The sequence below is a fragment of the Schistocerca cancellata genome, chromosome 1 (genome assembly GCF_023864275.1).
Source record: "Schistocerca cancellata isolate TAMUIC-IGC-003103 chromosome 1, iqSchCanc2.1, whole genome shotgun sequence".
NCBI classification, from domain to species: Eukaryota; Metazoa; Arthropoda; class Insecta; order Orthoptera; family Acrididae; genus Schistocerca; species Schistocerca cancellata.
The window spans coordinates 274,029,543-274,056,893 of NC_064626.1; the positions used below are offsets into that span (position 1 = coordinate 274,029,543).

The 27,351-nt window shown below is 38.3% G+C and overlaps 1 protein-coding gene across 7 annotated transcripts in view; it reads right to left on the reverse strand.

Annotated features, from left to right (window-relative positions):
- Positions 1-27,351, reverse strand: part of LOC126171100 (disco-interacting protein 2) — a 647,964-nt gene that overhangs the window by 10,667 nt on the left and 609,946 nt on the right. For all 7 annotated transcript variants that reach the window (XM_049920776.1, XM_049920774.1, XM_049920775.1 and 4 more), the window contains 3 exons: positions 20,352-20,575; positions 7,835-8,029; positions 5,971-6,256 (listed from right to left, as the gene is read on the reverse strand). In XM_049920776.1, the coding sequence (XP_049776733.1) occupies positions 5,971-6,256; positions 7,835-8,029; positions 20,352-20,575 (705 nt within the window). The remainder of the gene's footprint in view (positions 1-5,970; positions 6,257-7,834; positions 8,030-20,351; positions 20,576-27,351) is intronic.

A 27,351-nucleotide genomic window follows, 5' to 3' on the forward strand; every position in this document is an offset into this window, starting at 1 on the left:
TTCTCGATTCAAATTCTGGAATATTTACTTTGTCTTCTTTTGTGTAGGCATTTTGGAAGGCTGTGTTTAGTAACTCTGCTTTGGCAGCACTGTCTTCGATAGTAACTCCATTCTGCCAGGTTTCAAGACAAAAGTTTCATTGTGGAAACTGTTATAGGCGTCTCGCATTGAAGTCCGTGCTAAATTTCGAGTGATTCTGTAAAAGCGTTGGAGGGTACAAAAATGTAACTATGAACATCCAGTGTGACTTAAATTGTTGAGAATCTGTTTTCTGTTACTTCATATGTATCACCAAGAAGACTTGGTGATAAAATCAGACATACCAGCAGCAAGCTATCAGGCCATCATTTAGCCTTCATACAGCATGTGTGAATGGGTAATTGCTGTAATTCCCCTTAATTCCCTTGGGAACCAGTCAGTTCACACAGTACACAATGAGAAGTTTTGCATAGTTTTTGGTATTTGTCATACATTTCAGTTCATTATCATTTTAATCTATAATTCAAGAACTTGTGTGTGCATGTGCACATGAGGGGAAGGGGAGGGGGGAGGAGTTCAGTGAACGAAAGATTCATCTGCTTCTGGCTATTTGAGAGCAACGGTCTCAGTCATTACAGGGTAAAAGGCTCTTGTGAAATGCGAAGAGGTGATTCATTAATGCTCTGCTCTGGTAGTAAAATTATGTAGGATCAGGGTGGTGAAGAATAGGGATTTTGGGTAAGAGAAAAAATAAATACTGTTGTGGAAGAATGTCTGGTAAGTTACAGATAGTGATTTATATCATAAGGGATACACAAAGGGGCAGCAGAAATGTTTTTGATTGAATTTTGGCTAGAGAAAAGGCAAATTTCCAGAGAGACTGAGCTATGACTTTTTTTTTTTTTAAATGAAGATGAGAGGGCTGTGTAGAATGTGCACATGTCCGAATCTTATTAAAAATGTGAGACAGAGAAGCATTATTATGATTGCCTGTCTTCAAAAATAGCACTTAGTTCTGATGTGTGACCATTAGCTTAACTGTATCACTTCTGATCCATCTGACTGTACACTGACTATGCAACATTATGGTACTGTCAAATTCTCGAAGTGGAGAATGGAATCAACAATGAATTACAAGAAAATTTCTCTCTTATCGTGATCCTCAATTTCACTTATATTCATTTTACTTGGAAGAGAGGATTTCTTCACTTCACATGTATACAAATTTCGGAAGAGTTGGCATTTTGTTCACATAGCACTGAATCTAATAAGACCACATATGTGAAAATAACTCTCTTTTCATTCTTATTATTTGTTTAATAAAGTCACTATGAATTCCACTAAATGATTTTAGAGATTTTAGAAGAGAAGGGGGACAGAGTTCATGCAATTAATTAATGATTTCAGTGTTTTAGGACAATATGTAAAGCTCGTATCACCAGTCAGAGCATTAGGGACTACTAAATGGAACTTACAAATGATTTATTATTAGCATATACATGATAATAGCAGCAAATATTCGGATTAAGAATAAGCCTATTGCTCCATTCAATCAGCTACAAGACAGCAACAGCACATAAACTACTGAAGGCCATGCTTTATATTTAACATCACTTTTATAACCATGTATAAAATACAAAATTGTTTAACTATTCTAGTTGTGAAATAAATTTTCCTGCAGATGCAAAGCATAGCAATATAAAGCTGCAAAATATCAATTTTTCATTAAATGCCAACACTGAAACTGAATTGTGCAGAATATTTAATTAAAAAGGAAAGAGCACACTAAAAAAATTCAAAATGTTGCATAGCATGTTCTAACATCAAATGTATGTACAAAATGAATCACCATACCATTTATCACATAATCAAGATGGTTGTAACACATGTTAGAGAAATGTATTAGGCAGCAGCCAAAAAAAATGTAAATAAATCCTATTTAAAATGCTCTTCTTCAATAATAGGCACGTTTAATGGGGATTGTGCAAATGTACAAAAATGAATATTTAAAATCTATTTAATATCAACAAGTTCTCAATAGTTTATTGGATTCATCAGTAACAGAAGGGCACCTAGAGTAACAAAAACCTAATGTTTTTCGAAAGTACATACCAAAATGCTGAATCTGAATAACCGATGTCCTAAAACCATTATTTTCTGTCCACAACTTCCAAACCTGCACATTCTAGATGTGCACATTCACCATGAACAATGCAGATGGATACTGCGCTACATCATGCTCAAGAAAATCTGATTTATGGAAAAAAAAACCTTTACAAGATGACTGAGATAAGAAGCGACATTAGGCAAATAAGAGTAGGTAGTGAGAAGTGTGTTTGGTGAGATCTGCTTGTATAGAATAATATGCAGTGTGTTAGCTTACAAGACAAGGTGGTGAGCCCAACCCTGATCAAATGGTGGGCTGCTACATTGGCCAGCCTACTTGCACTTCTTAGATGGTGTCTCACAGCAGTTTAAGCAAATGCTAGGCTTGTCCCCAATTCCACTTCAGAGAATATGATACACAAACAGGTGGAATATGATAAAACACAGAACAAGCTTTACACTACTCAGAACAAGGTTTACACTATTCATTGACACATGATGCACACAACTTCCCTCCCATAGATTACCTTGATGCCAGTGCCATCAGGAAGGACATCTGGTTACAAAGTTAAATAATAAAAAATAAAATCTGCCAAACATTGAAAAATTGTATCCCACATTAGATGGGGAAACACTAGGGAAAAGAAGAAGACTGAAAGAGGTAGGGGTTTGGTGCACACCTAATTCTAACAAAGCAGCGACAAACAAATGATTACAAAAATTAGCATGTCAGGAAACAATTAGTTATTGAAGATAGATTTCTTTTTTCCATTATACTGTTTTATCTGGAACTTTTGACAATGACCAGTTAGTTTCCAATATTAACAGTTGGATCTCATGCACATTTAAGCTAAATTTATTGTTTCCTTTCAGGCAAAATTGGTAACTATTTTTACATTGGACACATATCATAACAAACACTGAGAAGCACCAATTATCAAAACATATGAAGTGTAAAACCAGTGTAAGTCAACTACTGTCTCCAGATTCATGACATTTGTACCTGAGAATAGGGCAAAATGTTAAACTTGTGATTTCATTAAAAACAATTTCACAGAATTTGTTCCATTATTATTTAAATGAAGTTTTCAAGTCTCAAATTGTGTGGCAGCCATAAGGGCGGCAGGGTTGGCGCAGAGGATTTGGGGCGGGGGGGTGTGGACATCAGGGAAGACAAATGAAATATCAAATAAAATAAAATCATATCAGCCTACAGAAATATCGCAATAATTTCTGCACACTTTAATACAGTAATAAGAAGCCCTGGACAGAATACAAACAATGTTCTGATGATAGCAAGACATGTGAACAATATGCAAAGACAGTACTCAACTGGGGGCATTGTTCTTATCTGGAACAAGTTAGTTTCTTTCATCCTGTAATCATTATCATTAAACATTGTTTTCAGATTTTAGTGTGAACAACACGGCTACCCAATTCTTTTCAGTTGGTATGTTGTTGAATGTCACATCAGATATCAATGTAGTCCAAGTGGGTCACCTAAAATGTGTTAGAAAAACCAATCTGTATTACATTTTGGCGCTTCTATTACTATCAATTCCAGTTGCCATCTAGCAAATGTACCATGCCACTGTTGTTGTAATGAACCCACTCCGAGTTTTGTGAGATAGGTTATTAAGCTTCTTGCTATCTCTCATTGCCTCATTACATCTTTTCTGTTACTGGCAATGTTTGCCTCTCACTTGTCAACGTTTCTCCCTGGTGTCTTGTTACGCAAAATAATTTCCAGTGTCCTTCACTGCACTTTGTGTTATTAATGCTCTGGAAAGTACAATGACACAGCCAGGAAACCAAACTGCTAAAAAAAGTTGCAAATATCATAAAGGTACAATAAGATTTAGGAAGTGCTCTAACAACATGTCTCACAAGGCACAGAGCAGGTCCACAACAACACTACTGGGTTGGCACATTTGTTGTAGATCTTTAGCTGAAATACACAGTGACAGATATACAAGGGGCCTTTGAAAAGTCTGTGCAAAAATAAAAACTACTTACATGTTTGTGGTTAACTTTTTTTTTATTTTTTGACACAGTCTCCTTTTAGACTTATACACTTCGTCCAATGCTCTTCTAATTGGTTGATCCCTTCTGAATAATAGAAATTGTCCAAGTCTGCAAAACAGCTATTAGTTGCTGCAATCACCTCCTCGTTTGAATAAAATCTTTGTCCCACCAGCCATTTCTTCAAATTAGGAAACAAATAGTGGTCCGAGGGAGCCAAGTCTGGAGAACAGAGGGGATGTGAAATGAGTTGGAATCCTATCTCCATTAATTTTGCAACCGCAACTGCTGAGGTGTGTGCTGGTGCATTGTTGTGATGGAAAAGGACTTTTCTGCGGCCCAATCACCAGCTTTTTTTTAGGTTTTCCGTGATTTCCCCAAATCGTTTCAGGCAAATGCCGAGATGGTTCCTTTGAAAGGGCACAGCCGATTTCCTTCCACATCCTTCCGTAACCCGAGCTTGCGCTCCGTCTCTAATGACCTCGTTGTCGACGGGACGTTAAACACTAATCACCACCACACCAGCATTTTTATTGCAGCTCGGTATTCAAACGGTCCAATAACGATGAATAATATGCACCTGTGATAGTTTTACTCTTTTCCAGATAGTTGATGAGGATTATCCCTTGCAAATCCCAAAAGACAGTCACCATAACCTTTCCGGCTGAAGGTATGGTCTTCAGTTTTTTGGTGCAGATTCTCCCTTGGTAACACATTGTTTAGACTGTTGCTTGGACTCAGGTGTTTAGTAATGTATCCATGTTTCATCCACAGTGACGAAACGATGCTTAAAGTCCTGATGATTCTTCCTGAACAGTTGCAAACCTTCTTTGCAACACTTCACATGATTCCGTTTTCGGTCAAGCATGAGCAATCACGGAATACATCTTGCCAATAGCTTTCTCATGTCCAAATGTTTATGCAAAATATTATGTACCCATTCATTTGAGATGCCCGCAGCACTAGCAATCTCACGCACCTTAACTCTTCTGTCTTCATCACCATATCATGGATTTAATCAATGATTTCTGGAGTCGTAACCTCCACAGGGTGTCCAGAATGGTCAGCATTACTTGTGCCCACATGGCCACTTGAAAATTTTGAAACCACTTATAAACTGCTCTAATCAAAGGTGCAGAGTCACCGTAATCTTTATCAAGCTTCTCTTTAGTCTCTTGACACATTTTGCCTTTCATAAAGTAATGTTTAATCACCACACGAAATTCGTTTTCGTCCATTTTCTGACAATCACTTGACTTCCTCGATTCGACGAATGCCAAACACAAAGAAGTAGACCAATATGGCTGAAACTTGGTGTGCGTTCTTTCCAAACATGCTACTAGCTAAACATGACCTCGATACGTGTTGTTGGTGTCATCTCTCGGACTTTGCATTTGCACGGACTTTTCAAACGCTCCTCATAGAAAAATGTAATCTGAAGAGGAACTACATAAACACTCACCGAGGGGGACAAAACTGTGCTTATACTTGTTGGGGTGAACACAACCACATAATTTTGTTTTTCAAGAGTGCAATCCTCAATAATCTGTCTTAAGCAAATACAAGGATAATTATAACAATGAGTTTTGTTTCGTAATTTCTGGCCAGTCTGCTTGTTAACACGCAGTGAAATACCAGTAGATAAAGAACTACTAAAGTATAAAACAAAACAGGTTAATAAATGAAACATATAAAGATTTCGACTCGTTGAGTAAAACACGGCAAGGAAACCTCTTCTTCAACTTAGAGTTTGATTCACAGAGACAAGACTGCTGCATAAATAGCAAATGTGTTAAACCATCTTGATTTGTGCTGCAACTGCGACTGCACGCGCGTGCCCATGCTAAGTGGGTGTCACTGCACCTGGAGCATCCAGCAGGGGCTGTGTAGGAGCAGGGGAGTCACAGCCCTCACCTCCTGCGCCCAACACTGCTGAGGTCTGTTCTCCGATACTGCTTCCGATCACTGTGCTTGTTTGCTGCTGACCAGTGCACTCTGTTCTCCTTAGGAAGCCGAGATATCCAGTACGGGCATATGTCTCCCCTGTGGTGCCTGTCACCAAACGAGCATTGAAATGGTCTGCGTAGTCGCTCTCATCTCCATAAATTGTGAAGTACCCACTTGCATTGTGGCTGGACTGCACCCAAATCTATAACATAACAAAATTCTGGAATAAGGAATTAAATAATAAACAATTTTATAAAAAAACTCACCTCATTATTTGTATTTCTTTATCACCAATATTTTTATCATCGACTAATATAGTTAGAAAGAGAAGGGCCTTGAAAATGAATTTACAATCAAGCAAATGCAGGATGAATTTCAATTTTAATAAACAACAGCACAGTTCTGTTCGTTTCTCTTTAAACTTGTGGTCTTGTGGTAGTACTTTCAAATCCTTGTCTAGCCATTTTCCATTGAAATTTGCCACCTCTTTTCAGAAATGAAAGAACTTATGTATCTTAAAGTTAGTGTTTCTACCAGCTTTTATTCACAAGTTTTAGTGGGTAAGAGATTTTCATGGTTTTAATGTCAGCTGCTGTATCTGCCAGATACATCACATAAAAAATCACATTGATGACTTGATAGAAATATGTTACATAAATTAACAATGATTGAATTTTTCAACATATACTTTCAGATTTTTATGGACAGTGTCATCTATAAAGAACTTCACATCGTACACTGGAAGCGAAGTACACAAATGACCTAAAGTTTGAAGAACACACAAAAAGGCTGTTTACATTATTTCATCAGTGAACAAGAACAAATTTTAAATAGTGATTACATTAAAGTCAAAGGTATCAGATAATAAAACATTTAATCTATACTGTTACATCTTAACCAGAATGAGCTCAAATCAATTATTTCTGCTGTGTATTGCACAAAGTAAGAAAATGTTTTGCATATAATCAGCCCCTTTCTTATAAATTTTCACCTCTCGTGTTGAACATGGTGACTGTACCAAAAATTATGCCATAAGAACAAACCTGTGCCTTTTTAATCTCAATTTTTGATTGGTAGGCTAAAACCTGTATTGTATTAAATAAAATTACAGTGAATCCCCTAAAAATTACAATTGATTTACAGCCATCTCTTCCACTTTTTGCACTATGGCTTTGTAAGTGATAATTTTATGTTGCTTAACACTGCAGTTCATTTAGAATTAATGTGACTCTTTAACCAAAACAAAAATGTACAAACTGTTCTCACAGATTCCTGTATGTAATAAAGTTTGATCAACATCTCTCAATAGTAGGAGCACAAAGCAGCTGCAGCCATTAATAGTGACAACACTTATCATCAAGGACAGTGTCTTCCACTTTCTTCTGGTTTTTGTTTGTCTACTAAAAGAATGTCATGTGACATGATGTTCACCAACTGTACTATTGTTTCTATAATTACTAATCACTCCAAAAAAGAAATGTATGTAAGAACCAGTGTATCAATTTTGCTGTTCATTTGTATTAGGTATCAGACATTTTATTTGTGTAGTTTTTATGACATCATTATTATGTGATCCTTTTACATTTTTGTTTCATAGAATATGAAAGTACTGTACAATAAATTAGTGATCATTACAGAAAACGCAAAAATTTTGGCTACTGAATATTATATTGTCAACAGAAAATTGATGGGGGGGGTGGGGGGTGTAAATGTTAGGTACAGTCAGTTGTAAGGCATGTTTTTTCTATTGTTTTCTCATCAGCATGTATATTATACTTACCTCTCCAAGATGGGAATCACCACACTGACCCTTTGTTTCTGGGTTGGCAATTATAACTTTTACTCCAGGCAACAGTTTACCCGATTCCATCAAGCACAGGGAATGAGGACTCCCTCTCTCTACTAGAGAGACCCTATCATTTCTTAGTGCTCGTAGGTCAACATAAACTGTTGATGGCTCTGGACTAGATGCACCCTGTAAAAAGAAATGACATGCATATATTTCACATTTCTTTCACTCTGTAAAAGAACACTGGGTAGGGTTGGGAATTCTGAAGACATGTATTTTGTATCCACTACCAACATAACTCCCTACAATGCTTCATATACATAATGGAATTAAAATACACCAAATTCAGCAAATCCAGTGTCAGATCACAGCTAACAAATACTTAAATATAACCTTTTTTCTCTAGTGGTACTTTTAAAAACACAATACAGTGATATCAGGAAAAACTGCACTGTAGCACGTATGTGCATGCATGCACGTACACGCAAACACCTGCACAGAGCTGTAATCCACAATACAGACCTGCATTTAAAAAAATGGGATTAGATAACTGATAGCACATGAAAAAATCATTAACTTAATTAATTAATTTAAATATTTCTTGAAACAACTTTAAATTTTCACTACACATATCAAAGACATGTATGAAACTTTACTAACCCAGTTTCACAAAAGTATAAAAAAAGAAGCCACTATTATTTCTTACATATATTCTCATTAATGTGGTAGTCCAATGCTGAATTTGGTTGGAGTGTACGTAACACAAAATTTTCTGGAATAACATGTTCTGCTATTATCCCCTTAGGCTAACGAAATATGTTTGTGGCAGCTAAAAAACATCTTAGTACCTATTAAGTAGTGAACTGCAGACCGCATGTGCGATTTTTTGATTTATGTGAAAATATGAAGACAAAAATGTGAGCACAGTGCATTAACAAGACACGATTTGTGATGGAGAAATTGTTTACACTTTACTGTCGTGGCTTGTGGATGCTGTGCACTCCAAGGAAGACGTGGTCTGGTTGACAATGGTTTCGCACCGGAACAAAAGAAGGTTATCAAAATGATCTCGGGCTTACTTATTGACCCACCACCTATATATCATGCAATGTAGTGTCACGTAGAGACTAGCTACAAGCAAACTGTAACAAGCGATCTGTTCACTCTATGTTTTAACAGTTACAAGAATAGTTAAATACAGAAGAGTTCTTTAAATCATGGTTATGTTATCTCACAGTGAGTCGCTAGAAAGCAGGAGCTCTCTTACAACCCTCAATCTTCCACATATGGAGATAAAATTCAGTGTCAAAATTAGTGGCACTGCTTAACATGACTACAGCAGGAGGAAAATACATGAAAGCAACTGTTAAGGTTGAACAAGGTAACTTTTACTACAAACAACTCAGGGTGATGGATCCATACACAAAGTTATTTGGAAGTGTTCTGCAACTAGAACCCTTTATTAAAACGCTTCATGAAGTTCTCTCCTACTGATAGCAATCTGACTCACACAGCCTACTGTGTGTCACAAAACATACTGGCCTCATACCAACAGTTGACTAGATAAGTTTGCATGAAAGTTTAATATTATGCATAGTGTTTACACAATTCTTTAATCCAATTAAATTACATTTTCCTTGAGACATATGAGTTTCAATTTTAATTCATTTCCTCTGCTTCTATCATTACTGAACAATTCTTTAAGTTGATGACCACTTTGAAATATTCTACTTGAGGTGTGTCACACGAACTACATGTGTTTTGTTTCTTACACTATTACAAAAATGATAGTCGCTACTCAACACATAGCGAAGATGCTGAGTCACAAATAAGCACAAAAAAATACTGTCAAACAAAGCTTCTGGTCAAACAGGCCTTCATCAGAAGCCTGGCAAGCAGAGACTGCCTGGCAAGCAGAGACTGTGATCAGGTGTGTGTGTGTGTGTGTGTGTGGGGGGGGGGGGGGGGGGGGGGGGGGGACGGCGGCACTGTTAAAAAATTGCTGCTGTGAGCTGAATGAACAATTAAATATTGGCAGCAACAATCTAGTACACACTACATTTAAATAACATCCTAAAAATGAACATTTCGTACAGAACAGCCACTAATTTGAAATGTCATTTACCTCTGCAACAATATTCCTGACAGAAATACAGGAATATTCTTATTATTAATTCAGGCAATTATCAAATACTTTGTGATCTTAATTTTAATAATGATTACAAACAATGGATGAGCACAAGTAACTAATCATTGAGGCATTGATCAGTCAACAGGCTTATGAACTAGATTTACATTATTGCTAAGCTTTCCGATATTGTCATGGGAGGGAAAAGTGGAATGGTTGGAAAACAGGGTGATGGCTGGGAGGGGAATGTAGTAAGGGAGAAGGATAGGAATGCAGCACCAGCACATCTGCCCTGTTGCAAGCGCAGGAAGTGTTATGTGGATGCACAATGGTGTGGTAGAGTTGGTTAGTGGTAAAGGGGGGAGGGGGGGGGGGAGGGGGGGCAAGATATAACAGAAGAATAACAAGAGCATGGTGAGGGCAGTGTGGGTGAAGATTAATGGAGTTAAGTGTGAGACATGAGGACAGGGAGAGGTGGGGATAAAGGGGAGGAGGTGGGTGGTAGATTAAGTTGTTCTCATTAGGGCTTCAACTAAACTCCACCAGGCTCTGAAATGAGGGACACACTTCTCAAAATCTATCCTCCATTCCCCAAAGTATTATCCCGCAACCCACCACGTCTACAAAATGTTCTGGTCCACCCTTATACTGTAGTTATCCCTAAGGTTTTGCCACATGGGTTGCATCCACATGCAAGACCTGCCCTACGAACACAACAAGTCCCCAGTGACCAACAGAGAGTAGTGCCGAGCCCATACACCCCCATACTGAATACAGTTACGCCAGTGGCAGAGGATCACATGGCAGTCGTTATGTTCTGAATGGCCCATTAGGGCTAGAATGCTTAGCTTTGCTTTTGCTGCTGGTACTGGGTGGTCTTAATTAAAGTGATGGTGTTCTAGGAGCTGTAGTGTGGTTTGTATACATCGCAGCACCCTGAAACATTGTAGGTATGATCATTAATTGGTGTGATTGTGGGGTGTGCTGAAAAAAAAATAATAATTCCACTTTCTGACACCAGGGGAAAATGTGGCCCTGTAAGCAGTCAGAATCAAGTGAGAGTGCACAGAAAGGAGAAGAACAATCAAACACATGATTAAATGGTTGTGGCAAATTTATTGGGATATGATAAGAAGTTACAACACGTGTTCAATATGGTCGCCCAAGTCAGCAACTCACTGCATCTGTAACACAGGACAGTCCACAGTTGCTAGCAGTGTATCCAGTGTAATCAGAGAGACATGTCATTATGTGCTCTCCTTCAGATCAGCAAGAGTTCAGATACATCCCTGAAAGAAAGATATTTCAGATAACCCCACAACCATATGACACATGGATTTAGGTTGGGGGATCTGGAAGGCCACATATCTTGAAACTGCCTAGAGACGATGCAGTCAACGCTAAACAGTTCTCGAAGCAAATCTTTCACCTGTAAGTGACATATGGTGTCACACCAGCTTGCATGAAAATAGTGGCATGGGCGCAGTTGTGTTCTTGCAAAGCTGGAATCACATGTTGATTAAGATTAGATTAGATTAGATTTATTTTCATTCCAATTGATCCGTAGTGAGGAGGTCCTCCAGGATGTGGAACATGTCAGAAAAACAAAAACACATGACAAATATTTACAACTAAAACAAATAAGCTAATGTACCATTCCACAGGTCCCAAGTGGAATGATCGTCATTTTTTAATGAACACTAAGAGTCATTTTACAAATACTAATGCACTGAATTTAAAATAAAAAAGTTTTTTATTTATTTATAAGGTAATAAACATGTAATACAACTACTGTAATACTTATTTACAATGAACACATTACTGCACTGAAATGGTGCAGAAGTTAGATTATACTTACACACACACACACACACACACACACACACACACACACTCACACACACACACACAAATTTTCAGTGAACACATCACTGCACTGAAATTGTGCAGAAGTTATGTTGTACTTATATACAAATCAGTTGGTTTTACTAAGAAATTCATCAATAGAGTAGAAGGAGTTGGCCACCAATAAATCCTTTAGGCTTCTTTTAAACTGAATTTCATTGGTTGTTAAGCTTTTTATGGCTGCTGGCAAGTTATTGAAAATGTGTGTTCCTGAATAATGCACACCTTTTTGTACAAGACTAAGTGACTTTAAATCCTTGTAAAGATTATTCTTATTTCTAGTATTGATTCCATGAATTGAGCTGTTGGTTTGAAAAAGTGATATATTTTTAATGACAAATTTCATTAAGGAATAAATATATTGGGAAGCTGTAGTCAGTATCCCTAGTTCCCTAAACAGGCTTCTGCAGGATGTTCTTGAGTTCACACCACATATAATTCTTACTGCACGTTTTTGTGCCCGGAAAACTTTAGCTTGGCTTGATGAATTACCCCAAAAAATAATCCCATATGACATTATGGAATGAAAGTAAGCATAGTATGCCAGCTTTTTCATTTTCATATCCCCTATGTCTGACAAAATTCGCATTGCAAACAGAGATTTGTTAAGACGCTTCAGCAGTTCTGTGGTGTGCTCCTCCCAGTTGAATTTATTATCAAGCTGTAATCCCAAGAATTTAACACTGTCCACTTCTTCTATCTTCTTGTCATCGTATGTTAGACATATACTCTTGGGACACCCCTTACAAGTTCTGAACTGCATGTAGTGTGTTTTTTCAAAGTTTAGTGACAAAGAATTGGCTAGGAACCAGTGATTAATGTCCACAAATATTTTATTGGCTGATCTTTCTAAGACTACACTTGATTTGCTATTTATTGCAATGTTTGTATCATCAGCAAACAAAACAAACTTGGCATCTGGTAATGTTACTGATGAAAGGTCATTGATATACACAAGAAAAAGTAAGGGCCCCAAAATGGAACCTTGTGGGACCCCACATGTAATTAGTTCCCAGTTGGATGATGCCTGATAGCTTGATACATGTCTCTTTCCTAATAACACCCTTTGTTTCCTGCCAGAGATATAAGATTTGAACCATTTTGCAGCATTTCCTGTTACACTATAATATTCTAGTTTACTTAAAAGGATATTGTGATTTACACAGTCAAATGCCTTTGACAGATCACAAAATATACCAGTTGCCTGCAATTTTTTGTCTAATGAATTAAGCACATTTTCACTGAAAGTGAAGATAGCCTTCTCAATATCAGAACCTTTTAAAAATCCAAACTGTGACTTTGACAGTATGTTATTTGAGATAAGATGGTTATAAAGACGGCTGTACATTACTTTTTCGAAAATTTTTGAGAATGCTGGCAACAGTGAAATTGGACGGAAATTTGATGCTATTTCTTTATCTCCCTTCTTAAACAGTGGCTTAACTTCAGCATATTTCAGCCACTCAGGAAATATTCCACTGATAAACGACTGGTTACACAGATAGCTTAATATGTTACTTAGCTCAGAATCACATTCTTTAATTAACTTTGTTGATATTTCATCATACCCACTAGATGTTTTTGATTTTAAAGATTTTATGATGGACATTATTTCTGTTGGGGTAGTGAGGGTCAAATTCATATTATGGAAGTTACTTGAAATGTCTGGTCTAAGGTAATCCATAGCAGCATCTACCGAACCTGACAACCCCATCTTTTCAGTAACAGTTATAAAATGTTTGTTAAAAAGTTCTGCAACACTATACACATCTGTCACCAATGTATCATTTACTCTTAATGCTATTTGTTCCTCTTCATGTCTGGTTCTACCAGTCTCCTCCTTCACTATATCCCATATTGTCTTTATTTTGTTATCTGATATGACTATCTTTTCCTTGTAATATATTTGCTTTGACATCCGTATTACAGTCTTTAATATTTTGCAGTATTTCTTATAATGTGCTATAGCATCAACATTGGAAATGTTTCGGATTGACAGATACAGTTTTCTTTTTGTTTTACAAGATACCCCTATTCCTCGAGTAATCCATGGCTTCTTTGTAGACTTTGCTCTAACCTTGGTAAGTTTTGGGGGAAAGCAGTGTTCAAATAAGGTAAGCACTTTATTAGCAAAAATGTTATATTTTTCATTCATGCTATGAGCACTGTAAACATCAGTCCAGTGAATGTCTCTGAGGAGTGTCCTAAAATAATCAATTTTTGGCTTACTGATTACCCTCTTGAGCTCAGATTTAACAGATTTTATATCCTGTTCAGTATTAACATTTAACAGAAGGAACTGCATGTCATGGTCTGAGAGGCCATTGACTATTGGTTTTGTAATATAATTTTGTTCATTGGACTTTTCTATAAAGATATTATCAATGGCTGTTTGTGAGCAAGTGGCTATCCTAGTGGGGAACTTTACTGTGGGAATTAAGTTGAATGATAGTGTTACTAACTCAAATAAGTTCTTATTGGGAGAGTCTTTAAGGAAATCTACATTGAAATCACCAGCAACCACTATTTCTTTGTTTTTTATTGTTAAATGGGCCAGTACAGCTTCAAGGTGGTTTACAAACAGATTAAAGTTACCTGCAGGTGCTCGATATACACTTAATATTATGAAAGATTTTTTGTGAAAATCTAATTCTGTTGCACATGCTTCCATATGCTGTTCTAGGCAAAATTTACGAATGTCTATGTTCTTAAATTTATGACAGTTCCTGATGAATGTGGCAACTCCTCCTTTCTCCATTTCTGATCTACAAAAGTGAGATGCTAACCTAAACCCTGTAACACTTAAAAGTTCTATACCAGTGGTCACATGATGTTCAGAGAGGCAGATTATGTCAGCTGGGTTTGAAGACTCTAATTCATCTATGCAGATAGTTAATTCATTAATTTTATTTCTCAGTCCTCGAATATTTTGATGCAATAAAGATAGCTGACATTTCACATTGACTGAGTTAAAATTGGGTGGAGTTAAAATATCTGCTGACAGTTGAAAATTCTTAACCAATGGCTGTTTATGTTGATGTAATAAGCTGGAATTATGTTTTTTGATTTCTTTCTCAAACTGAAGGTTTGTCTCAGTTCTAACCTCTCTTAAAATTTGTTTTCTATCTGTCCTCCCTACCCTAAAAAAGGGTCTTTTCTGAATCCTATAACCACTGGTATTTTACCACTCACGACAGTGCCTCCCCCCTTTAACTTTCCTGCTATTTCCCCAGCCAATTTACCCTTCCCCTTCCTGTTGAGGTGAAGGCCATGCCTAGTATAATCCCACCTACTGATAGAATCAACATGAACCACACCAATGTGTGACCCCGCACCCGACATGAGCAGCCAGGAGGTATTTATAACATCCAGATGTCACCGTAAACCTAACAAGCCTAGGAGGCATTATCTCCTAAAAGGAAAATGAATCGAGAATGAAGGAGCTTGTGGAACCACACTATGTAGTCACATAAGCTGCGTGCAGTGGATGTCTTGTGTAACATATGGGGGAGCAGAACTCTGTATGTGACAATTCTGTGCATTTTCAGCACCGTGTGTAGTAAAATTTGACTCTTTAGTCCAAAGAATATTTCCTGGCCACATGTCATCCATTTCCACAAGTGCCAAGAAACAAAGGCCAAGGTGACTGCATTACAGCCTATGTTGGGGCTTCACTGGCCGCACATTCTGAATATTGTAGAGACACCAGTGTAAAATGTGCCACAAAATCTTTCGAATTGTTGACCAGAGGAGAGAAAATTTCCATGATAAGGCTCAAGCTCTGGCTGCAGAATGTGCTGCACGGTTGGCTACAGCTATTGCAATATCACGAACAGCTGTCATGGGAATGGACTGCCTCCCTCTCCCTTCTGTACCACTTAATTACTGGTTTCTTTAAATTTCTTGATCATATTCTGTAGCCCATTTATTGATATGGAGAACCTGTTGGCAATATTTTCGTAACGCTGCACTGCTATTGCTGCCATTCTGATAAAACAACTTCACCAGTAATACAACATCTTTCTCCTCAGTAGCCACTGCAGTTTGTGGAGAAAAGTCAGCCTCCTTAACCCTTTACACTAACAGTTACTCCACAAAAGAAATCAACATGTTTCCAAGTGACAAACAGTGTAGTGATGTCAAAACAGAAAACATTACACATCTTGACTGATTAGAGTGCCATATTTTTCCTGGCGGCAGAAATTGGAACTATAATTTTCTCATAATACTCCATCAGCACATTGATTAATGAACATACCTACAACGTTTCAACATCCTGTGATGTACACAGCCCACATTGCAGCATTCAAAACACCATCTGTTTAATTATAACCAATTGGGAGATTCTGCTCCGTCAAACAAAGAGTTACCTCTGAAACTAGTCACAATAACTCAGGAGTTACACCTACACAGCATGACTATCATCTGTCCACTAGAATGAAAGTGCACCTCAAACTGTATCCAAAAGCAATGTTGACCAAGCAGTGTTCAGCAGCATGTCCAAATTCAATGGCTGCTTCACAGTTCGTGCCATGTGGATTCACTTAACCTGAGGGCAGTTCCTCACCCCAGCTGAACATTATTTATTGCACAATAACTAAACATTGTACTGATGTCATACATATTGCAATTTGAAGAGAACATTCGATATGCGAACCATGAGTGATCTGGCAGATGTCAATAAGGTAATCGAATCTTGCCCTACCCATCCCAGCATGGCATCATCGACTGTAGGAGTCATTTCCTGTATTCTCTCCCAGAGCTCTGCTACATCATGTGGTAGAGGCAGTACATACACCAGATTTTTAATGTGTCCCCACAGAAAAAAGTAACACAGAGTGAGATCTGGTGATTGGTGAGGCCATTTCATGAAATAGCTATCCCCCTCTGTAGCACCGCTGATCCATCAATGCAGCATCTCCGTGTTCAGGTACCCATGAACTTCACAATGAAAATAGGGTGCAGCCCCATCCTGCTGAGAGATGAATGGAAAGTCTGGTTGGATTTGATACATCAGCCATTGCTGCAACATGTCCAAGTAGGAATATCCAGTGACCAGTGCTCTTGATGAAGAAGAATGGCCAAAACAGTTTTTGACGTGACAAGGCACAAAAAAAACTTTTACCTTTGGGGAATCACGTTCAAATTCAATTTATTCATGTGGATGCTTTGTACCCCAGATTAAACAATTACGCCTGTTCACTTTACCATTAATGTGAAAAATGGCTTCGTTACTAAAAATTAAGTGATCAACAATGTTATCCCCATCCTCATTCAATTGTTGAAACTGCAAACAAAACTCAAAATGCTTGTCTTTGTCGTCATCACTGAGCTGCACTTGGCTCCAATTTGAATGGTTTCATAGACAGCTTCTGTCGCAGGACTTTCCACACAATCACTGGAGCCATTTCGAGTTCACGGGATGCACAACGCACCGATTTCTTCTGACTGCTTATGAATGTCTCTCATATGTGCTCCACATTCACTTCACTCTCACTGGGACATCTGATTCTCTTTGCCATGCACAAGCAACCCGTCTTAACGAATTTGTTGTGCCAGTGATAAATGGCCTTCCTTGTTGGTGGCTTCTTACCATACTTGGTTCTAAGCATCCATTGAACAGCTGTAGCACACTTGTTTTTGTTGAACTCCAACACACAGAAAGCTCGCTCTGCACCTGAACTCAACATGTTTACGACTAGCGCTGACTGTCGGCAAATTACCAAACTATGCTGTGGCGGTATACATGAATAAAAAAACTTTCAGGGTTTCTCTTCAAAATGACATATGTATGGTATCTGTACAATGTTTGGTTCTTGTGCAATAAAAATAACTGAAAGTGTTCCCGGGCTTTATGTACATGTATAATTCATCTTATATACACAACATGCTGTATGATTTGATTCACTTCATACTTTTTGTGATGCAGTATTTAGTTTTTAATAAAACCTCATTAGTGTCTTAGTTCTTGAGCCAGCATACAATGTGTAAAAGATGGATGCACATGCAAAGTGAATGGAAGACAAATAATGTATATGTTAATAAGAAAGCATAATTAAATATTTGTGTCCCTAAGGCATTTGCATGTCTGCCTGCATTTGTCTTCAACATTGCTGATTTGTGGGGTTTGGTTGATCAAAATCTTTAAGTTCATAGATGAATGCCACAAGAAACACTTACACATGTCACCTGTGAGTGCAACAGGAATATGAAGTTAATAAATTACTGAGAAGATTATCAGAGATATTATATGTCAAATATAATGCTGCAGAAGGAACATGCTGGGTGTAACTGAATATGAAAGAATGATGTTCATTTTGCCACTTATTTCTACTAGCCACTACAGGTTATAATTTAAGGACATCGAGGACACTTTGGGAACAATATGTCCTATGTCAGAATACATCAAATATCTTAAGTTGCCCCAAATGAAACAAAACGCAGCCAAATGTGCTACCAAGAAGAAATACATTTTAATTACTTGTACTGAATAGCAAGGACAATCAAAACAACTGTATGTGTATTTCCAACAACGGAAAGTCCAGTTGGAATTCTAACTGTTATGAAAAAGGACAGATTACTACTAACCGTGAAGATGACATGTTAAGTTGCGCGCACGCGCACCCCCCCCCCCCCCCCCCCCCACACACACACACACAAAAACAAAAATTACATGCTAAGCTCTTGGCCAAAGCCTTCTACAGAAAAGAAAGCAACACACACACACACACACACACACACACACACAAGCAGGCACACCTCATGCACACATGACTGCTATCTCTGGCCACGTAAGCTGAACTAAAAACAGACTAAAGCAGCCAGAGATAGCGGCCATGTGTGGACAAGATGTGCCTACTTGTGTGAATGCAATCTGTGTTTTCTTTTCTTTTCTGAAGAAGGCTTTGGCCACATCCTTAGTGTGTAATGATCCTTTCATTGTGCCTGTCTGCAGTGTGCAATTTTTGCAGTTCTAGGCACTTCCATCCATAACCGCGTGACTGCTATTGTCGCAGGTTCAAATCTTGCCCCAGGCATGGATGTGTGTGATGTCCTTCGGTTAGTTAAGTTTAAGTAGTTCTAAGTTCTAGGGGACTGATGACCTCAGATGTTAAGTCCCATAATGCTCAGAGTCATTTGAATCATTTTTCTCTTACATCTGACCAGAAACAACACATGCCGAAGAAATTACAAACTTTCACATTAATAATGATAATAATAGTAAAGTGTATTAAGAATGATATAAGTTAGTATCACCAGAAGTGAAAGGGAAAAAGAAGGAGTAGAAGATTGAAATGACAGTGACGGTGGCTTAACTAAGAAAGATCATAATTCAAATAGAGAGCTCCACCAACAAGGGGGAGGGAAAAATTGTGATGAAGGGAGAATTGATGAGGGTGAGTTGCAGACTAGTGAATGGAAGAGATGGGTATTACAGTAGAAGGTGGCCATTAGCTGTCTTTCAAAGTTTGGGAGGAATCTCTCTGATATTTTGAGGAAGACTGTTCCGAAATCAAGTTCCTGATACAGAAACTAGTTTAGAGAGCATGGCAGTGTTATACAATGCTACAGAGATGAATTTACTTTGTTGATATGAATATTTCTGTTGAGCTGTTCAGATTTTAGAGTAAGAGTTGAAATAAATAAGAGGGAGCATATTGATACAGAAGATGATAGAGCAAACATAAAGAAGGATAGTTTCTATGCTTATCAGCAAGTAGCTATGATAATTGTTCATAGATAGGAGTGATATGATTGAAAAAGCACACAACACAAATGTATTGTACACAAATAGTCATTGCCATTTCCAGCCTGTATGAGGTTTCGTACAAAAGTCCTTAGAAAACAGCATCACCACAGTGAAGTAGGGGGAGTATTAGTGAACCTAAAATCTCCTTTTTGGCCACAAAAGGAAATAGTTTTTTATGTTTATTTCTGTAATGAATGAAGTGACACTGACTCCTTTTTATAGACTGTAGTTGTGTGTTCGGTCCATTCTAAGAGGGTCCAGAATTACGCCAATGTTCTTTACAGACGAAGAAAACGTTATTTCTCAGCCATTTAGGATTAAGGGTGGAACTCCCCGGACTGATGGCCTAGTGACTAACTTCATTCCTAATATGAAGAAGCACTTCTTGGCATTCACTTTATTACTGTTACAGAGATGTGACACACAACAGACCACTGCACTCGAACCATCCACACAATTGGTGCTGCTAAGGGTATCCTATGACTTCCCCATCACTGGCAATGAGTATACACTATGCTGGTGACTACTCTGAAGGGCAGCAAAACTTTTAAATATGTATCTATTTTGTGTAAGTTGTAAATAAACAGTTGCCACTATTCTAGTTCCAACTCCCTCAGGAACATTGTGCTTAGGCAATAAGTGAAGAATCAAGAAGTAGAAACCATTATGAACAATAAATCAGTATTTTTACCAGTCTAGAACACTAGAGAATGAAAGAGACATACCTGTAAACAAATGGCAACATTCACACGACATCCAAAACTAGTGGATACTGCACGTGGACTGAGCCCTAATGCTGAAAACAGTTTAGAAAAACTGGTAGTAAGTGAAATACGTGGACGTTCTTCTGCAACTACCACACATGTCCGCACACATCCAAGATTGATACCACGCTGCTTTAGTTGGTTCACTGATGTACCCAGGCCCTTGGTACACAATTCCATAACACCTGAAACAGTAATGTCACTAGTAATACAAGTGACTATTCAGCAAAAGTCAATGTAATGAAATACATATAAAAATGAGTAAGGTCTTATGAAGTGGCATATATGTTTTTGAATGGGCTGTGCTTAAAAACTATGAAATAAGGGTGTGTACCAGTTTACTGCCTTTCTGAAATTAAAGCAGACTGATCAGTATGTTACACTGCCCCACTGTGATTCTGTTTTTCTACATGGTCAGTATGTTATTTTACTATTTTCAGGGACAATGGGAGTAGAGTATGGGTGCATGATGGACAGATATAATTATCACTTTATATAGTTCCATAAATTTTGATATCTCAGATGCCACGTTCAATCATGACTGATGCTGTGTTGGAACAGAAAGGACCAAAAAATGTCAAAAGAAGCAAAAAATGTTCACAGACAAGGATTGTTGATGCTTTCAGCAGGGTTGCAGCAAGAGTTTAGGATTACTTCACTATCTATTTGTTGCCTATTAAAATGGTGCAAAGTATGTCTTGTACTGACTAAAAACACTGGAAGATCATCAGATGGAATAATCAATCACTATGTAAGTCATACTAGATGGTAAGTCTCCCCTGATCCAAGGTTGTGGGCGACTTTTTTGAACTTTTCCAACTTGCTAAACCTCACCAGTCATTGTCCTTCATCCTTCTTCCTTCCCCTTCAACACTTTGACCACTGGTTCTGAAAGATTCCATGTTTCACTGCCCCTTAATGTGTTTTCTCCAGTCACCACTTGGTGAGTATACTTTTTATCAATCCAATTACATTATATTAATGAAAATTGACTACTCTGTAATGTACAGAGAAGAGGTGTGTGTGTGTGTGTGTGTGTGTGTGTGTGTGTGTGTGTGTGTGTGTGTGTGTGTGTGTGTGTGCGCGCGCGCGCACGCGAATTTCCACAGATGGGAGCTGTTGGGGAATCATACCCCTGTTCAAAAAGAGAATATCATAGCTAAATAGTTAGAAAAAAAACTAATTACAACAAAAGAGTGCCAGAAGCTTCTGAACGTATTCCTCTTAAACACCTCTAGCATCAGTAACATAATTGGCTAATACTATGAAATACTACCTCAGCAAATCTACAGAACTGAACTTCTTGCTCTAGGAAGAATGGGGCAAAATATCAGTATGTATTTACTATCATGTGCTGGATTGTCTTTCTCAAATGATACAGTCTGTAATGGCAATAAAATATCAAAACATATGTTACAAGATGAAGTGGTTGGTAGATGGGTACCATGTGAGCATACTTTGCTAATAAACATATGTTCAAAAATGCTTCATTTGCATGCTAAGTTGGTTGGTTGATTTGGGGGAGAGGACCAAACAGCAAGGTCATCAGTCCCATCAGATTAGGGAAGGATGGGAAAGGAAGTCGGCTGTGTCCTTTCAGAGTAATCATCCCAGTATTTGCCTGAAGTGATTTAGGGAAGTCACAAGAAACCTAAATCAGGAGGGTGAGACACGAGTTTGAACCGTTGTCCTCCAAAAGGTGAATCCAGTGTGCTACCCGTTGCTCCCACCTTGCTCGGTGTATACTGTTGTTGTTGTGGTCTTCAGTCCTGAGACTGGTTTGATACAGCTCTCCATGCTCCTCTATCCTGTGCAAGCTTTTTCATCTCCCAGTACCTACTGCAGCCTACATCCTTCTGAATCTGTTTAGTGTACTCATCTCTTGGTCTCCCTCTACGATTTTTACCCTCCACGCTGCCCTCCAGTACTAAATTGGTGATCCCTTGATGCCTCAGAACATGTCCTACCAACCGATCCCTTCTTCTTGTCAATTTGTGCCACAAACTCCTCTTCTCCCCAATACTATTCAATACCTCCTCATTAGTTATGTGACCTACCCATCTAATCTTCAGCATTCTTCTGTAGCATCACATTTCGAAAGCTTCTATTCTCTTCTTGTCTAAACTATTTATCATCCACGTTTCACATCCATACATGGCTACACTCCATACAAATACTTTCAGAAACGACTTCCGAACACTTAAATCTATACTCGATGTTAACAAATTTCTCTTCTTCAGAAACGCTTCCCTTGCCATTGCCAGTCTACATTTTATATCCTCTCTACTTCGACCATCATCAGTTATTTTGCTCCCCAAATAGCAAAACTCCTTTACAACTTTAAGTGTGTCATTTCCTAATCTAATTCCCTCAGCATCACCCGACTTAATTTGACTACATTCAATTATCCTTGTTTTGCTTTTATTGATGTTGTTCTTATACCCTCCTTTCAAGACACTGTCCATTCCGTTCAACTGCTCTTCCAAGTCCTTTGCTGTTTCTGACAGAATTACAATGTCATCGGCGAACCTCAAAGTTTTTATATCTTCTCCATGAATTTTAATACCTACTCCGAACTTTTCTTTTGTTTCCTTTACTGCTTGCTCAATATACAGATTGAATAACATCGGGGAGAGGCTACAACTCTGTCTCACTCCCTTCCCAACCACTGCTTCCCTTTCATGTCCCTCGACTCTTGTAACTGCCATCTGGTTTCTGTACAAATTGTAAATAGACTTTCGCTCCCTGTATTTTACCCCTGCCACCTTCAGAATTTGAAAGAGAGTACTCATGTCAACACTGTCAAAACTTTCTCTAAGTCTACAAATGCTAGAAACGTAGGTTTGCCTTTCCTTAATCTTTCTTCTAAGATAAGTCATAAGGTCAGTATTGCCTCACATGTTTCAACATTTCTACGGAATCCAAACTGATCTTCCCCGAGGTAGGCTTCTACCAGTTTTTCCATTCGTCTGTAAAGAATTCGCGTTAGTATTTTGCAGCTGTGACTTATTAAACTGATAGTTCGGTAATTTTCACATCTGTCAACACCTGCTTTCTTTGGGATTGGAATTATTATATTCTTCTTGAAGTTTTTTCGCCTGTCTCATACATATTGCTCACCAGATGGTAGAGTTTTGTCAGGACTGGCTCTCCCAAGGCTGTCAGTAGTTCTAATGGATTGTTGTCTACTTCCGGGACCTTGTTTCAACTTAGGTCTTTCAGTGCTCTGTCAAACTCTTCACGCAGTATCATATCTCCCATTTCATCTTCATCTACATCCTCTGCCATTTCCATGATATTGTCCTCAAGAACATCGCCCCCCGTATAGACCCTCTATAGACCTTCTATATACTCCTTCCACTTTTCTGCTTGCCCTTCTTTGCTTAGAACTGGGTTTCCATCTGAGCTCTTGATATTCATACAAGTGGTTCTCTTTCCTCCAAAGGCCTCTTTTAATTTTCCTGTAGGCAGTATCTATCTTACCCCTCGTGAGATAAGCCTCTAAATCTATACATTTGTCCTCTAGCCATCCCTGCTTAGCCATTTTGCACTTCCTGTCGATCTCATTTTTGAGACGTTTGTATTCCTTTTTGCCTGCTTCACTTACTGCATTTTTATATTTTCTCCTTTCATCAATTAAATTCAGTATCTCATCTGTTACCCAATGATTTCTACTAGCCCTCATCTTTTTACCTACTTGATCCTCTGCTGCCTTCACTATTTCATTCCTCAAAGCTACCCATTCTTCTTCCACTGTATTTCTTTCCCCCATTTCTGTCAATTGTTCCCCTATGCTCTCCCTGAAACTCTGTACAACCTCTGGTTTAGTCAGTTTATCCAGGTCCCATCTCCTTAAATTCCCACCTTTTTGCAGTTTCTTCAGTTTTAATCTACAGTTCATAACCAATAGATTGTGGTCAGAGTCCACATCTGCCCCTGGAAATGTCTTACAATTTAAAACCTGGTTCCTAAATCTCTGTCTTACCATTATATAATCTATCTGAAACCTTTTAGTATCTCCAGGGTTCTTCCATGTATACAACCTTCTTTCATGATTCTTGAATCAAGTGTTAGCTATGATTCAGTTATGCTCTGTGCAAAATTCTACCAGGTGGCTTTCTCTTTCATTTCTTAGCCCCAATCCATATTCTCATACTACGTTTCCTTCTCTTCCTTTTCCTACTCTCGAATTCCAGTCACCCATGACTATTAAATTTTCGTCTCCCTTCACTACCTGAATAATTTCTTTTATCTCATCATACATTTCATCAATTTCTTCATCATCTGCAGAGCTAGTTGGCATATAAACTAGTACTACTGTAGTAGGTGTGGGCTTCATGTCTATCTTGGTCACAATAATGTGTTCACTATGCTGTTTGTAGTAGCTTATCCACACTCCTATTTTTTTATTCATTATCCAACCTACTCCTGCATTACCCCTATTTGATTATGTATTTATAACCCTGCATTCACCTGATCAAAAGTCTTGTTCCTCCTGCCAGTGAACTTCACTAATTCCCACTATATGTAACTTTAACCTATCCATTTCCCTTTTTAAATTTTCTAACTTACCTGCCCGATTAAGGGATCTGACATTCCACGCTCTGATCCGTAGAACGCCAGTTTTCTTTCTCCTGATAATGACGTCCTCCTAAGTAGTCCCCGCCCGGAGATCTGAATGGGGGACTATTTTACCTCCGGAATATTTTACCCAAGAGGATGCCATCATCATTTAATCATACAGTAAAGCTGCATGCCCTCGGGAAATATTACGGCTGTAGTTTCCCCTTGCTTTCAGCCGTTCGCAGTACCAGCACAGCAAGGCCGTTTTGGTTAGTGTTACAAGGCCAGATTAGTCAATCATCCAGACTGTTGCCCCTGCAACTACTGAAAAGGCTGCTGCCCCTCTTCAGGAACCACATGTTTGTCTGGCCTCTCAACAGATACCCCTCCGTTGTGGTTGCACCTACGGTACGGCTATCTGTGTCGTCGAGGCATGCAAGTCTCCCCACCAACGGCAAGGTCCCTCGTTCATGGGGCGTATACTAGTGTTTCTGAAATGTGGAGGAGGATGTAGGCAGTTTTGACCATGCAAGCTGGACAAGGAGCAATGGAAACAATGGACATTAATGTCACAAACACCAGTCTAATTCACTTACAGAAAGTGCTGTATATGATGATCACCAACTTAAGACACATTTTGTGTATTGCCTGATGACATCTTGCTAAACCCTTAACCCCCTCATCCACTGGGATTTTCATTTCTGGGGGTACATGAAAACTGTGGTGTATGAGACACCCACGGATCAGCACAAGATCTTGTGGTATGAATGCAAGTAGCAGATGGAGTCATCAGCGATTTGTTGGGAATCTTTCCAAGGGTTCTGCAAGACTTTATCATGCAGTACACTAAACATATCAAACTTGGTGGCAGTCATATTGAGCACCAACTCTGAGAGAATTAAACTGGTGTTCACTGATAGTAACTGACATCATCTCCTTTACTTCTTGCCTAACTTGAGTGGTCTGAACTACCTATACCTTCATGCACATTTGAGAGACCCTAGGACACAACAGAAGAATTTTTGAACATTTTTTTATTAGCACAACATGCTCACATGGTGCCCATCTAACAACCACCACACCTTGTAACATACCTTTTGATTCACCTTGTTTATCACACTGATCCCATAAGTATATCAGATACATTATTTGCTATAGTTGTCTAGCCATTAATAGTAATACAATGATTTTATGAGATTACTCTTACTGATGGTAATTAGTTCCACAGTGATTCAGGAGTATATCAAATAAGACTTATGATTCATAATGTAAGTGCTAATGATGATCCTGTGATTTTCTGCAGGAGGTAAAAGAGAAATTGAAGAGTACAATTATAATCAGAGCAGCACTTGCAACCTACATCCTCAATTATCTTCTGGATGTATTCCAGCCTCTGTGTTCCTCTACAATTTTTGCCCTATACAGCTCCCTCTAGTACCATGGAAGTCATTCCCTCTGCACAGAACCTGCTCATTCCTTACCTTATCAATCCACCTAATTTTCAATATTCGTCTGTAGCACCACATCTCAAGTACTTTAACTCTCATTTGTTCCAGTTTTCCCACAGTCCATGTTTGATTACCATACAATGCTGTACTCCTGAGATACATTCTCAGAAATTCCTTCCTCAAATTAAGGTCTATGTTTGATACTAGTAGATTTCTTTTGGCTATGAATGCCCTTTCTGCCATTGCTAGTCTACTCTCAATGTTCTCCTTGCTCTATCCGTCATTTGTTATTTCACTGCCTAGGTAGCAAAATTCCTTAACTTCATCATTAGATTGTTCATTCCTTTCAGCAGATCATGTAATTCTTCTTCACTTTCACTCAGTATAGGAATGGTATCAGTGAATCTTGTTACTGAAATCTTTTCACCTTGAATTTTAATTCCTCTCCTGAAGCTTTTTTTTATATCCATCATTGCTTCTTCGATGTACAGATTGAACAGTAGGGATGAAAGACTACATCCTTGTCTTACACCCTTTTTAATCTGAGCACATCATTCTCGGTTGTCCACTACTGTTTTTCTTTTGGTTCTTGTACATATTGTATATTACCTGCCCCTCCCTATACCTTACCCCTATTTCTCTCAGAATCTGCACCATTTTACATTGACGAATGCTTTTTCCAGGTCAACAAATCCTACTAAAGTGTCTTGATATTTCTTTAGACTTGTTTCCATTATTAACCGCATCAGAATTGCCTCTCTCATGCGTTTACCTTTTCTAAAGCCAAACTGATTGTCATCTAGCACATTATCAATTTTGTTTTCCATTCTTCTGTGTATTATTCTTGTCAGCACCTTGAGTGTATGAGCTGTTGAGCTGACTGTGCAATAATTCTCGAACTTGTCAGTTCTTGCAGCCTTCAGAATTGCGTGGATGATATTTTTCCAAAA